General features: G+C 46.6%; 1 protein-coding gene across 6 annotated transcripts in view; it reads right to left on the bottom strand.

Annotated features, from left to right (window-relative positions):
* The window catches only part of TRAK1 (trafficking kinesin protein 1), a 99,049-nt gene that overhangs the window by 71,404 nt on the left and 13,499 nt on the right, over window positions 1-14,146 (bottom strand). For all 6 annotated transcript variants that reach the window (XM_065933106.1, XM_065933108.1, XM_065933102.1 and 3 more), the window contains exon 2: window positions 699-893. Coding sequence is in view for 4 of the 6 variants with exons in the window: in XM_065933102.1 (XP_065789174.1) it covers window positions 699-893 (195 nt within the window). In the remaining 2 variants the exon portion in view is untranslated. The remainder of the gene's footprint in view (window positions 1-698; window positions 894-14,146) is intronic.

Here is a 14,146-nt window from a genome sequence, read left to right as displayed (position 1 = left end):
TTGAATGAACATCAGAAATACTATTGGTATGTTGTAAATCAACTATACGTCAGTTTAAAAAGAAAAAAATATCACTGGTGTGAATTTTTTAAATTATCATATATTTTTCAAGTCTGCAAAATCAGGTTTCACACCCTTGTCATCACAAACACACTGAAAAAAGCCCCACCTCGTATACTGCTCACCCCCCCCAGGTGTCAGCTCTGCAGCCCACAGCAGGACCAGTCTGCTGCTGCAGCAACATCTTGCCTCTCCCGACTAACCAGCTGAGTGGACTTTCACACACACATCAGTAGCCTTGGCATGTCGTGTTATGTCTTAGAAACAGTGAGCAGTCCTGAGGTTTCCAATACTTTGGGTTTTAAATGCAGATAAGCTCCTCCCCAATACAAGCTGCTAAGGACTCATATGGTTCTTCTGGTAAGGAGGGAAATGGGAGCATCTCCTAATCTTCTGCATGGTTAAGAGAAAGCTGGTTCAGATGAAAACGCATACTTGTTCCCACTACTCCAACATTTCTCTCCAGAAACCTCAAAGTCAAGTGAGGCCGTTTATGGGGCTGAATCCCACAGCCACATTTCTTCAGATACTTTGCACATACGGCAGGCCATAACACACAGCAGCCAGAACAGGCACACATGTGTGCCCGTGGCTAGGCGGGGAGGAACAGGGCATCCCGGGAAAGGGGAATCACTCACTGAAGTACTTCAGCGTCTCCTCAATCTGCTCGGTCGTGAGGTCAATGTTGACATCTGGAGAAATGAGGGGGGTGTGAAGCCAGTCGTCGTGGTCATAACCGTAGATGGTGTCGGCTCTTAGCTTGTAATGGGGCAGCTGCTCCTCCAGCAGGCTGATGATCTCGACTTCCGGAAGGTCGGTGCTGTTGCACACGTCTGCAGGGAAGAAGACGGGCAGATGAGAGCCAGGACCTGGTGGTGGCCTTGCTGCTGCTAGTGACCTAACCCTGGCGCTTGTAGCCAGAGTCCTGGGCTACTGACATGCAGCACACAGAGGCCAGACCAGGCCATGTCAGAGATCTTTTTCCAATTTAAACTCTACTCTTGAAACTTAGAGTTAGGCATGTTTGTTGCCAGACCTACCTGAAATAGCTCCTGCTGTTTAGCTGCCTACTTTCTGTGAAGTAAAGCCAAAACTCTTACGCCTTCGTCATAAGGGTTGGGCTTTCTTCCCAACCCTTTTTCTGGCCACTCTCTCTCAATCACCCGACACTTAGGTCAAATCAGTTATAAGTTCAGCAATACGCCAAATTCCTTCCTGCCACTATTTTACCATTCAAGCCATGTCCACACATAGGTAAGATTTTGGCCTCCATTTAATTCATTCATTCACCTGTTTATCCTCCGACATTTCTCTTCCTTCCACCCATCCATCATCATCCAACTATATCCTGAGTCCCACAGTCACAGGAGACACGACATAAACCCAACAGTCACAGTCCTGCCTCTGTAATTCTTATATTCTCATGGGGATTCCAGCCACTAAACCAACAGGTACCCCTCCGTCAAGGCAGAGTTTGAATACCACCTCTTCCTCAACAGGATGGTGCTTTGAGCTCACCAAACTGAATTAATCCGTCTTCCTAGAGGAGAATGTGGACACCTGTGCCCAGAAGAAGGATTATACCATAGACATAGCATCTTCTTGTTTAACAGGAAGGCCACACAGCAGACAAAAAAAAGGCATAGAATTGTAGGTAAACAAGAGTGTTCAGTGGGCAAGTTCACCCCTTCTTGGGTAGGAGCCCATGGAAGGTACTTGCTAGCCCCTCAAATCTCCCACCATCCCATTCTTACCCCTTCTTAAACTTAAGTCAATATGCAAAGCTTCACTGTAGAAGGACATTATGACTGAAAAAGTCTCCATGGTGTTTCAAGTGCTGAGGAAAAGTTATAAGTGGAAAGGGAAGACATTTCGAATTTTACTTGGAGCTCTGGGGACTGGAGAGGGAACATGTGAATGCTCTGGATTCTCTGCCTCATGTGGGAAATGTCACGGCTAGCACACTTGGCATTTCAGCCAGCCCCCACCAGGCCGGAGTTGCTCCGCCACCCTGCAAAGGTCTGCGGAGAACTGAGTGACGTTCCTTCCCTTCCCCTTGGCCACAGTCAACAGCCCACCCTCAAGGCAGATGTCTCATATTTCTTTACCATCTCCCACTAGTGACAAAACACCCTCTAGAAGCTCCAGATGGGCTCCTAACTAAGGAAATAGTTCCCCATCTTGCAATCAAGTGGGAAGTAAGTTCCCACCAACCTCATCTCCAGGGGAAGCCTCAGAGCTGTAAAATGACCACCACCTGAGGGGATTCGGGGTCAAGGAGGGCTGACACCTGACCGACGGCAGCTCTTGACCAACCACAGACCTGCTGCCCAAAAGGCTGAGTCAGCCTGGCCGCAGGAGGATGGGCAGGGTACCAATACATTCCTGCACGATGTCCCCACGCAAGGGGCTAGAACCTTCTGGTGTCACGGCCACTTGGTGGTGGGCAAGGCAACGGACTCCAAGAAATAAAAATAAAATCCCTTCTAAGAATATCGGGTCACTTGTGAGCACACTGGCAGCTGCTCCGACACTGAGACTCCCATGTCCTTCCACATTCTCAGGGCTGAAGGTCAACATAGTTACAGTGTGGGTCCTCAGGCCCAAGAGGTATCGTTTTCCTTAAAGCATATGATGACCAGGAGATAAAGTATCAAAGGTGAGGCTGTGCCAGAAAGCCTTTTGAAAAACATTCTGTATATTTGACTTTTCCGCAACGTGACTTGCTATATACACTTCAGCAAGTCTCACAGCTGCCCGGCAGGCCCGGAGAATTAGGAAGGGATGATAAAGACCATCCAGGGAAATCTCTGTGACCTTGGGAGCTGGGCCAGGTGCCCCCAAGAGCCTCCTGAGAAGGGAGACACCGCCTCTGCTGCATGGAGAAAACACATCTGAGGCCTCAGGTTGTATAAATATGACAGCCTTCGAGAATTCCCCAGGAATGCTTTCACAGTGCCAAGCACCCAGCCAGGAGCCTTCAATGCGTCCTCCCGGCAACCCGAGACATAGATAATATTTGCTCTGACTTATATGTGAGAAAGCAGATTCACAGACGCTGTGGAGTACCTTGGAGGTCAAGGTCACACAGTTAAATAAGCAGCAGATCGTGTGTGAGAAGCCTCGGCCGTCTGACTGTAAACTATATCCTTCCCTCTTCCATCTGCCTCCCATCTCCCAGCAGGTGCACTACAAACGCTGGAGGATTCCCAGGCTCTTCTCAACAGGAAGTGTTTGTTCTAAACAGGTAAAGAAGATTTCACAGGCATGGTGGGTAGAGGTGCTCCGCCCGACACATTGACAAATCAGGGAGGTGTCAGGATGATTTTCCCGTCCGGAGTGCAGGAAGGAGAGCCAGGAACTGCAGCAGCTTGTCAACAGACCCGCCCTCTCTCTCGGGGCTGGTGTGCATGAGTGCTTAGGCGCCCAGCCTTCAAGACCCTTTGGGTTGCAGCCCACCAGGCTCCTCTGTCCATGGGATTTTCCAGGCAAGAATACTGGAGCGGGTTGCCATATCCTCCTCCAGGGGATCTTCCCGGCCCAGGGATTGAACCTGCATCTCCTGCACTGAAGGCAGATTCTTTCCCGCTGAGTCACCAGGGAAGACCCAAGAGGAAACCCCTTGGCGCTTTACTAAAGGTCAGTGCGTGAAAGGACACTGCTGGCCCCACCTGGAGGAAGGGAAACATCAAGCTCTCTACAGTCCTCATTTTCTCCACAGCTCCAACCACACTATTAACCCGCTATAAGAGGGCTGGGAGGGACACTCAACAGGGAGGGGATACAGCTATACACATGTCTGATTCACGTTGCTGTAGAGCAGAAACTAACACAACATTAAAGCAATTATACTCCAATAAAAAATAAAGGATAAAAAAAAAGCTATAATATGTAGTCCTGGGGAAGTCTCAGATGAAGGGCATCCACTTCCTGATTGAACCCAGACCCTGACAGGTCCATCCATGGCTTCCGGAAGATCTACAGCAACAGCAGGCCGGCATCCACCGGCCCTCAGCTGGTCAGACCATCCAAAGGCCAGGTTCATCCAGGCAGGCAGGTGGACTCACCCTCAACATCCTTCCCTTCATCAGTCACAGTAGCCCCATGCTGGCTGGCCCCACCTGCGACAAACACAGTTGTTGTTTTTTTTTTTTGGCCACATTGTGTGGCATGTGGGATCTAGTTCCCCGACCAGGGATTGAACCTGTGTCCCCTGCATTGGATGTGTGGATTCTTTAACTATTGGACCGACAGGGAGGTCCCATGAAGGATACTTTTTAAATCACAGTATTGCCCTGCTTTAAAAACCTCCCCACTCCCTATAAAGTGCTTCACGATTCAGCCTGTACCTTCCTAGGGCAGAAGCTCCTGACTCCTTCCCAGTATCAAATTTCTGCTTCTTTCTTGCAGGAATGTCACCTGCAAGGTATGGATGGGCACAGAGCCACACAGCTGAAAACTACATTTTCCAGCTTTCCTTGCAGCGAGGTCTGTCTATATGCCTGGGTAACAGGATGCAAACAGCACGTCCAAGTCAGACCCTATCCAACTGTCCAAACGCAGAGATGGGGTTGGTACTGGAGTCACCTTCAACTGTGAAAGTAAAGGCAGCACCTACGGGGTTACCAAAGCAACCTTGGGTGCCAGGGACAAGCTGGCAGGGAGCACTTCCGGGCCATCTTCCATTTGGATTTTCAAGAGAGAAAGAAAAACACATCTACCTTATTAATGCCACTTCTCCAATATCCCCTGTGAAGCCACATTGACTTTTCACCATTCTCCAAACACATTTTTACACAAATATTGGTTTTGACACCAGCTGCTCTAGCTATCTGGAAGGCCCTTCCCTGCCAGCAAACTCTATCCCAAAATATCACTCAAATGTCACCTCATATCAGGCTCTCCTTGACCTCTCGCCTCTGGTTATGTATTTAGATTATTTCAGGACAATGTTACATGCATTTTCTAAGTCTCTCCTCTACTATCAGTGAGGCCCTCAGGAGGAGCTCTGAATTACCCCCTTAACATCCAATCCAGCCCTCAGCATCGCTCGGCAATAGGAAGCACTCAGGAAGCGCTGGGTGAATCATGGAACAAAGGGAGAAGAATCGGCAATAGGTGGCATGTCTAGCCTTCAGCGTGGGGGAGGTGGAGCCCTGTAGTGCCAAGGTCTTTTTAAGCTCACTCTGTATCATCCAAGGTCTTAATCAGCAAGGAGTAAAGTCCTATTGGGAAACGAATGTCCCCTCAACCACTCAGAAAACGCTGATCTAGTGATCTAACGTCCACCATTCTTAGAGTACCACCTGCCTGGCGGGCTACACTCCATGGGGTCCTAAAGAGTCCGACCCAACTGAGTGACTAACTCTCTGGGAGCAGAACTTGAGAGCGCTCTTCAGCTCTTCAGAACTATAACCCTTCCTAGGTTTCTTCACAGCATAAGGTTTGAAGTGGATCTTCCCGTCCAAGGATGAGAGCTGTGGGAGGTGGGAGGGGTTCCTGATGGCAGGGGCTACAGGTTCAGCTGTGTCCACTCTACACCTGACTTGGGTTAGATCCATAACCCCAGAGAGGGGCCAGAAGAAGGAACCTCCTTCTGAGCATTTGTACTGATGCAAAGCTTCCCTGGTGGCTCATGGCAACAAATCTGCCTGCCAATGCTGGAGAGGCAGAAGACATGGGTTTGATTCCTGGGTTGGAAAGATCCCCTGGATGAGGAAATGGCAACCCACTCCAGTATCCTTGCGTGGAAAATCCCATGGACAGAGGAGCCTGCTAGGCTACAGTTCACGGGGTCTCAAAGAGTCGGACACGACTTACCAACCGAGCCACCATCACCATGGGTCACATGCCAGGCTCATGAAACCTACTAGGGACCCCAGAGGATGCTAACATTTTAGATGCTGTGGCTGTAAACTAGCGTCCGATGTTTAGAAACCAGAGAATCTCATGTAAAAATACAGATCTCTGGCCTCTTGGAAAAAGTCAGAACGTCCAAAAGCACACAGTTATAGACTCTGAGTGGTGGCTGCCCCCACATGGGAGGGAAAGGGAAATTCCAGGGGGGTTTCTGGGCCTTCTGCCCACACACTGGAGCAGAGGGCGCTGGGCCTGGGAAAACAGAGAACCGCAAGGAAATGGAAGACAGTCTCCTGAACACTCTCCCAGGCTCCAGAGAGCCTAAAGAAAACAGTGTGGGGGAGAGGCAAGGATAAAATGGGGCATAGAGCACAGTGCTGGACAAAGAGAAAAGGCCTGGGCAGAGAAAAATCTGGCAAAATCAAAGCAAGAGAGGAACAGAAGGGCACAGGACGGGAGGAAGGAGGAAAGCCAGCACCCGAGGTAGGCCGGCCAGCAGGGCCATGGCTGCCACCTGCTGGCCGCACCGGAGGCCCTGGGTGCAGCAGGCGCCGCTCCAAGAGTGTGGAAACCAGGCTCCCAGCCACGGCCCTGCCCCAACTGCGCCATGACACCTGAAAGTCACCTCGCGGTTTATTTGGGTCTTTGTCCCTCCATCTATAGAACAAAGGCATCAGGTCGCACAAAAGTTCTCTTTCTACCCAAAAAGTCTCTGGGCCTCCAGACCGAGGGTGGGGTTGGGAGGCGGCCACCACACCCAGAACATCCCTCCTCTGCGGAGGAGGCCCCATAGCACCTGGAAATGCCAAGGTCTGAGAGGCCAGGGATCTGTTTTTTAACATGAGATGCCCTGATTATCAAATGTGGGACGACAGTTTAGAATTCTGTAAAATACCTGAGAGTCAGATCAAACATGTGTGAGTGTCTCCAGTTTGCATGCCAGGATGTCCCATTCTGGTGCCTCACTACAGGCCTCAGGAGAAAGTTCTAGGCTACACTAGAGGTGACGGTCAAAGAACATGACCCCAGTTTGTGCCTGAGGAGGTTCTGGAAGGGGCAGTAAGCCCCTCTCATCACCCATTAACCTCGGCAGTGACAGCAAACCCACAGCCACGTGTTAAAAGTTCTCCCAAGACTGCTGGCCTACTGAGCCGCTCACAAGTCATTCAGTGCAGACTTGGAAACAAAGCCTTTTCCTTGGGTTATTAGGAATAAAGGGCATGGGCTCAGAGACTCACACACGGGCCATACTGGTGTCAGGGACACACGTGACACTTTGCAACTGGTACCTGTCATACATCCTTCTGGAAAGTTCTCTATCATGGGGTTACATAGTTTAGAGCCTTAGCTAAGGAACTCAGTGTTAGTAATTACTCCCTAGAATGCCATGAAAGATGTGGTTTCACTAACTACAGAGGGACCTTTAGAACTAAAAATTACTGGCTCAACCACTTGGTTTAATAGAACAGGACGCTGCACACAGAGGCTGAGGAAGTGGCTGAACATCCCAGAGCTGCCTGTAACAGCCGCGAGGGCCGGTGTGCAGGCCCCCACGCCAGGAGCCACCCCTGACGAGGTGGCTGACAAGCTCCACTGCAGACCCAGGACCCTGCCTGGTAACCAGCAAGGGCTCGGTAAACATTGTGCTGGATGATGCAAACCGCTGGTATCTATTCCTACCTTTCACTGACTCTCAGAAACCAGCAGGCAGTGCTGGGTGAAGATCAGGAACACATTTGCAAACCAGGAAACCAGGGTCTGGAAGGTTATAAGAGGAGTTCAAAGCACCCTGCTAGGAAGGGGCTGAGCCCACTGCACACGGCATCACCCGGTCCCTCTGACTAATCCACACACAACTCGCTGCCGCTCTCTGTGGCCCCCTGAGAGGATCCCCTAAGGAAGGAACCTGCACGAGAGCATTTCTCCTGCCTTCACTCATTTGTGGGCGTTTCAGCAGAACTGAAGGACCCTCCCAAGAACTGAGCTGGGGGTGCTGGTGCCCCGGGGCAGGCAGCGGCGCATGGCACACCCTACGATTCTGTACTGGGCTCCATAGACGCTTCTGTGGCTCCACCTCAGGCCTCCTGCACCAGGAGCTGCAAGCCTGGTACCTGGGAGCTGGCTTCTACAGCAAGTCCTTCAAGGGGGTCTTGGCCACCAACACTGGAGGGCTGACAGTCCCTTGTGATTATAATTAACTAAATTTGCTTTCTTTAAAAAAAAAAACACGGATAAATGTGGCTCAATATTCAAACAGTCTAAAAGGGCAAAGTCCTTCCCCGCTCCAGTCCCTCCCACACACCTGCCCACTTCCTGCTTTCACCATCTCAGACTCCGCCCCGAAGCTGGATCCAGCCTCTCCCATCTTTTCTGCTTACAGAAGGGGAGCCTGAGGCCCTGCCGCAAGTGTGGGAAACTGGGCGAGGTCTCGTGGCTGAGCAGTATTGGGACTGGATGCCAGAACCCCTGACCCTCTCCTGGGCCCCCATCCTGAGCTCACCTCCTGACACAAACTCCCGCTCACATTCCAGCCCCACAGGGACAAGGACAAGAGCCAGACTTCTCTTCTCATCCTGCTGCCTGGCTGTGGGCAGTAACCTGGGTCTCTAGGAGCGGGGAAGGACAAGCAGAGACACCCGCCCAGGAGCAGAAAGAAACTGCCAAAGAAACTAGAATTTGGAGACAGAAACACAACCTGACACTGGAAGAGCCATGGCCTTACCTGCCACCAGAAGCAACTCTTTCTAAGAAAAAGGATAAACAGTGACCCCGGTTCAGTTCCGTGCAGACGGGGTGTTAGGTTCTGAGCTGGCGCTTGATCACACAGGACACCAGCTCCTGTGACAGCAGCACAAGCAGAGATGGCTGAGCCACCCGGCGGCCGTCTTGACAGGCAGGGTCTCCCATGTGAGGTTCAAGTGCCACCTTGTGCAACTGAACGTGGCCCCGTCCACTCAGACACGCCAGAGCGTTGTGCAAGCAGAGGGCGGGAAGAGGCGGGACAGAGCGAAGCCAGAAGGACCCTGCTATGGAGGCCCCAGGACGTCAAAATTAACTGCAGTGTTCTGCAGAAATAGTGACTCCAACGGGCTTGGCATAGAAATCCACAAAAACAGACGATAGCACATCACAGGTTAGACTGGTTCTAACACAAAGACATAAAGCTAGAACTGCACAGAAATTTTATTTTAAAAGAAAAAACTAATTTTAAGAGATAAACCTCCAGGAAAATGCTCAAAAAATGGGAAGGGTGGGATGCGGTGGATTACTATTCGTTTGAATTTGTTTTAACTAGGCTTCCCAGGTGGCACCGGTGGTAAAGAACCTGCTGTCAGTGCAGGAGACCCAAGAGACGCAGGTTCAGTCCCTGGGTTGGGAAGATCCCCTGGAGTAGGAAATGGCAACTACTCCAATATTTGTGCCTGGAAAATTTCCATGGACAGAGGAGCCTGGCAGGCTACAGTCCACGGGGCCGCAAAGAGCTGGACACGACTGAGTGACTGAGCACATATTAAAAAATTTAAAAGTAACAAAACGCTGTGGTATTCCCATTTTCTAGATATTTCCTCTTAAAAGTGTATATATTACATATAATTATTAAATTGTCAGAGAAAGACTTTTTTTACATGAAAACAGCCAGTGTCATTGCGATTGTAATTAATGTGCTCACAGCTGAATTAGTATTTAGACAGATGGAGCTGGTAGAAATTGGAACAACACTTGGAGTAAACAGTTTGACAGCATGTTTGGAGAATCAAAATTATGTCATGACCCTCAAACCAGTAACCTCCCACATGGGATTAAATATAAGAGAGGAATCCAAAAAATCTGGAATGCAAAATACATAAGCGTGTTTATAGTACATATCTGATAAAACTAAAAACGTGCATAGCCAGGTTCTTTGAAAAGTTAAACAAAATTACCATGTGTGTGTTAGTTGCTCAGTCATGTCCAACTCTTCGCGACCCTATGGACTGTAGCCTACCAGGCTCCTCTATCCATGGAATTTTCCAGGCAAGAATACTGGAGTGGAATGACATTTACTTCTCCAGGGGATCTTCCTGACCCAGGGATTGAACCCAGGTCTCCTGCATTGCAGGCAGATTTTTTACCACCTGAGCTACCAGGGAAACTGGATCAAATTACCATATGATCCAGCAATTCCATTTCTGGGTATATACCCAAAAGAAGTGAAAGCAGGGACTTGACCAGATATTCGTACACCATGTTCACAACAGCATTATCACAACAGCCAAAAAGCAGAAGCAACCCAAGTGTCCACCAGTGGATAAGCAGGTAACAAAATGTGGAGTTCCAACAACACTGGGATATTATTCAGCCTTAAAAAAAGAAGAAAATTCTGACATACGTTACAGTATGGATGGTATGCAACCAAAATAAGCCAGTCACAAAAGAGCTGAAACTCTATGAATCCTATTATAGGAGGCTGTTAGATTCAGAATCAGAGAGACAGACTGTAGTAGCGTGATTGGCAGGGGGTGGAGGTAGAGGGGAACAGGGAGTGGGTGTTTCATGGGTACAGTTTCATTTGCAGAAGATGATAAAGTTGAGGTGATTTATGGAGGTGATGTGTGTGCAACAAAGTGAAAGCTCCTAACACCAAAGAAGTGTACACTTAATGATGGCTAAAACAGTAAACTTTAGGTTACGTGTATTTTACTCTTTTTTTTTTTTTTTTGGCTAGAAGGCCAAACTGCCTTCCAGTTAGAAGATAAATAAGTACTGTACTTGTTTATGTATAACATGATGAATGATGTATATAAATACATAAATGATGTGCAACATGATGAAAATAATTAACCCTGCTGTATGTTATATATGGAAATTGTTAAGAGAGTAAGTCCTAAGAGTTTTCATCACATGGAAACAATTTTTCTCTTTATTTAATTTTTTGTCAATGTAAGATGATGCGGGATCTCAGTTCCCCAACCAGGAATCAAACCTGTATCCCCTGCAGTGAAATCACAAAGTCCTAACCACTGGACTGCCAGGAAGCGCTTACCTTTTTCTTTTTTTAATAAAAGATGACCACGCTACTATTGTTATCTCCCACTGTATGACTTTCATTAGCGTTCTGGCTACAAAGTTGTGTAACTCCTGGTATTTTTAGTGTCCAATTTTGCAGAACAGGAAGTTTTTTAGGAGCAAGTATTATCGCGTTGCAGCAAGAATGCCTATATAAAGTTTAATTTTCAGGTAGTCAAGTTTTTTCCACCAGTATTACTGAGATATAACTGACTTACAGCACTGTATGCATTTAAAGTGTACAGCAAAAAAAAAAAGTGTACAGCACATTGATCTGACCTACATATACCACTGAAATGATGATCACAATAAGTTTAGTGAACGCTCATCATCTCACATTGACAAAAAATTAAAGAAAGAGAAAAATTGTTTCCATGTGATGAAAACTCTTAGGACTTACTCTCTTAACAATTTCCATATATAACATACAGCAGGGTTGATTCTATTCATCATGTTGCACATCATTTATGTATTTATATACATCATTCATCATGTTGTACATAAACAAGTACAGTACTTCTAACTGGAAGGCAGTTTTAACAGCTTTCATCCAGCTCCCCTCTCCCTTGACCCTTACCCCTACCTTTAGTAACCACAAGTCTGATCTCTTTTTCTATGCGTTTGTTTTTGAAATATAACTGAACCACACCATGTTAGTTCCTGTTACACAACATAGTAATTCAATATTTCTATATATTTCAAAATGATCACCAGGATAGATCTAGTTAGAATCTGTAACCAACCAAAGATACTACATAATTATTTACTACACTGCCCACATCGTACATTTCATACTGTGACTCATTTGTTTTGCAACTAGAAGTTTGTACCACATACTCTCTCCCTTGATCATTTTCTTTATAATCTTAATTAAGTCTTTGTGTCATGCTTAGGATGGCCTTCTCCATCTCAAGATTATTAATATATCCAGCAATATTTACTTCTACCACTTTTATAGCTTCATTCTTAACATTCTATCTTTGAACCAACTGGATTTCATTGGGTTTGAAGGAGCTACTTCCCTGGTGGATCAGATGGTAAAGAATCTGCCTGCAACACAGGAAATGCAGGTTCAGTTCCTGGGTTGGGAAGAAACTCTGGAGAAGGGAATGGCTACCCACTCCAGTATTCTTGCCTGGAGAACTCCATGGACTGAGGAGCCTGGCAGGCTACAGTCGACAGGGTTGCAAAGAGTCGGACATGATTGAGTGACTAACACATACACACTTTTTATAATGTATCCAGCTATACTTTTTATAATGATAACAAATAGAAGTAACAATAATGGCAAATATTTACAGATGCTACCATCTTCAAGTATTTATTTCCACTGACGCATTTAAACCTCTCAACAGGCCTAAGAGTAGAAATTATCATCATCCCCATATTACAGAAGGGGAAACCTAAGGCACAGAGAGGCTAAATAACTGAACCTACAGCACACAGTTAAGTATTAGACCTGGTTTTCTAACACAGAGTCTGGACCCAGTGGCCACAAACACCGCCCCTGCTGCCTCTGACCCACTGGTCTCAATGATTTAACAATTACTCTGTATAACTCTCTTTTCTCTAAACCGTCCTCCTCTTCCCAACTTCCACTCCCTTGAGTATTTTGCTTTGAGAATTCTTGAGACAGAGAACATCACTAAAGCTTTACTTCTGACCCACTCAGAGACTTTTGTCTTCAAACAGGAACACGTCAGACATGACTGATCTTACTTTTGTCCTGCCTCCTGGAGGTTCTACTCTCCTGAGGTTTCATTAATTATCTGTCTTTTGTTTTATAGACTATGTGCCACCAGATTCTTTTTTTTTTTTTTTCGGTAATGATTTAGGGCAGAATTTTCTTCACGTGTTGGAAATAGAGGGTGCCAAGCAATGCGCAGGTGGCTTCCAACTCTGAGTTACCATCACCAATCACCCTTTGAGCTACGCAAACACTATCATTTTCTTGTGGGGGGTCATGACGTGAAAGAGAAGGAAACACTGATTTGAAAGGTTCACACTCTATCTTTAAAATATGACATCTTATCATGCTAGTGGCTTCCCAGCCACCTACACTCTCCCACTTTCCTTAGCCTCTCTTATAGCAAGGTGTGACCAAGAGTGTTAAGTTCTGGTCACTGAGATTTAAGCAGTGGTGTGGCAAGGCTTTTCTAACGGCAGCCTTCCTAGAGCCTGGAATTTGGACATGACAGCTGGAACTTCAGTAGCCTTCTGAGAACGTGAGGCAACTTTGAGGATAAAAAGCATGAGTATGATGGAACTAAAGGACAGGAGAAGACTGGACCTTTGAGGACAGAAGGGTTATACCAGCAGTGCAGTGCCTCCCTCTGAACTTCTTTGATGTGAAAGAAAAATAAATCCTGTGAGGTGAAGACACTGTCCTCTGCAGCAAAGCCTAAGCCTTACTGATGAAGGTAGTTTCCATTAAATTATTAATACTAGGAGATAAATCTGTACTTCTCTCATTATCTGTAGCAAAAATAGGATAATTTGTTTATACTTCATCTCACTATTCTCACTCCTACCTCGGGTTTTGTTGCTCTAATCTGGGGGTTCAGATCCAATTTCCTGTTTTCAAATTAACTCTTTACACTTACATTTGCTTTCTGATTTCCAAATATGTTTATGCACCTGGTATTTATAGTTAGACTCTCTCAGACCCTCACCCTGAGCAGCTGCCAGAGTTCACAGCCCAGTCCTTCTGTCTATCTTCTCCTTCCCAAAGTCAGCCCTTTACCAGGGGACAACGGAAGTCAGTTAGCATAGGTGATAAACTTTGAAAGAAAGAATTATGTGCCAAATCAGAGACTTTATTAATAGAACAAAATTTTGTGATCCCAAAATACCTACTGTGCCTCAACCATTCAATGCAGTAAACTGCTTTATTGTTAATCTAAATTAACTTCCTGAACAGGAAATTCTGTTTATAAATGAACAATGGTTACTTTTTCAAAACACCACATGAGATCATGTGGATATTAAAAGACTTCAAACTCATCCCTAAACAGTTCATTACAGCCTGATAATAAGCAGTTAAAATAGATAAAACAATAAAACCTGGGCATGAAACAATTCCATGTTACTTGAACCAGGTTTCAAACCAACACAAACATAAATTCAAAATGTATTAATAGAAAATTACAAAGGGTGACTTTTTACAAAGCAGAATACAAAT

The sequence above is a fragment of the Muntiacus reevesi genome, chromosome 4 (genome assembly GCF_963930625.1).
Source record: "Muntiacus reevesi chromosome 4, mMunRee1.1, whole genome shotgun sequence".
Lineage (NCBI taxonomy): Eukaryota > Metazoa > Chordata > Mammalia > Artiodactyla > Cervidae > Muntiacus > Muntiacus reevesi.
This window is presented reverse-complemented; position numbering and strand designations above follow the sequence as displayed.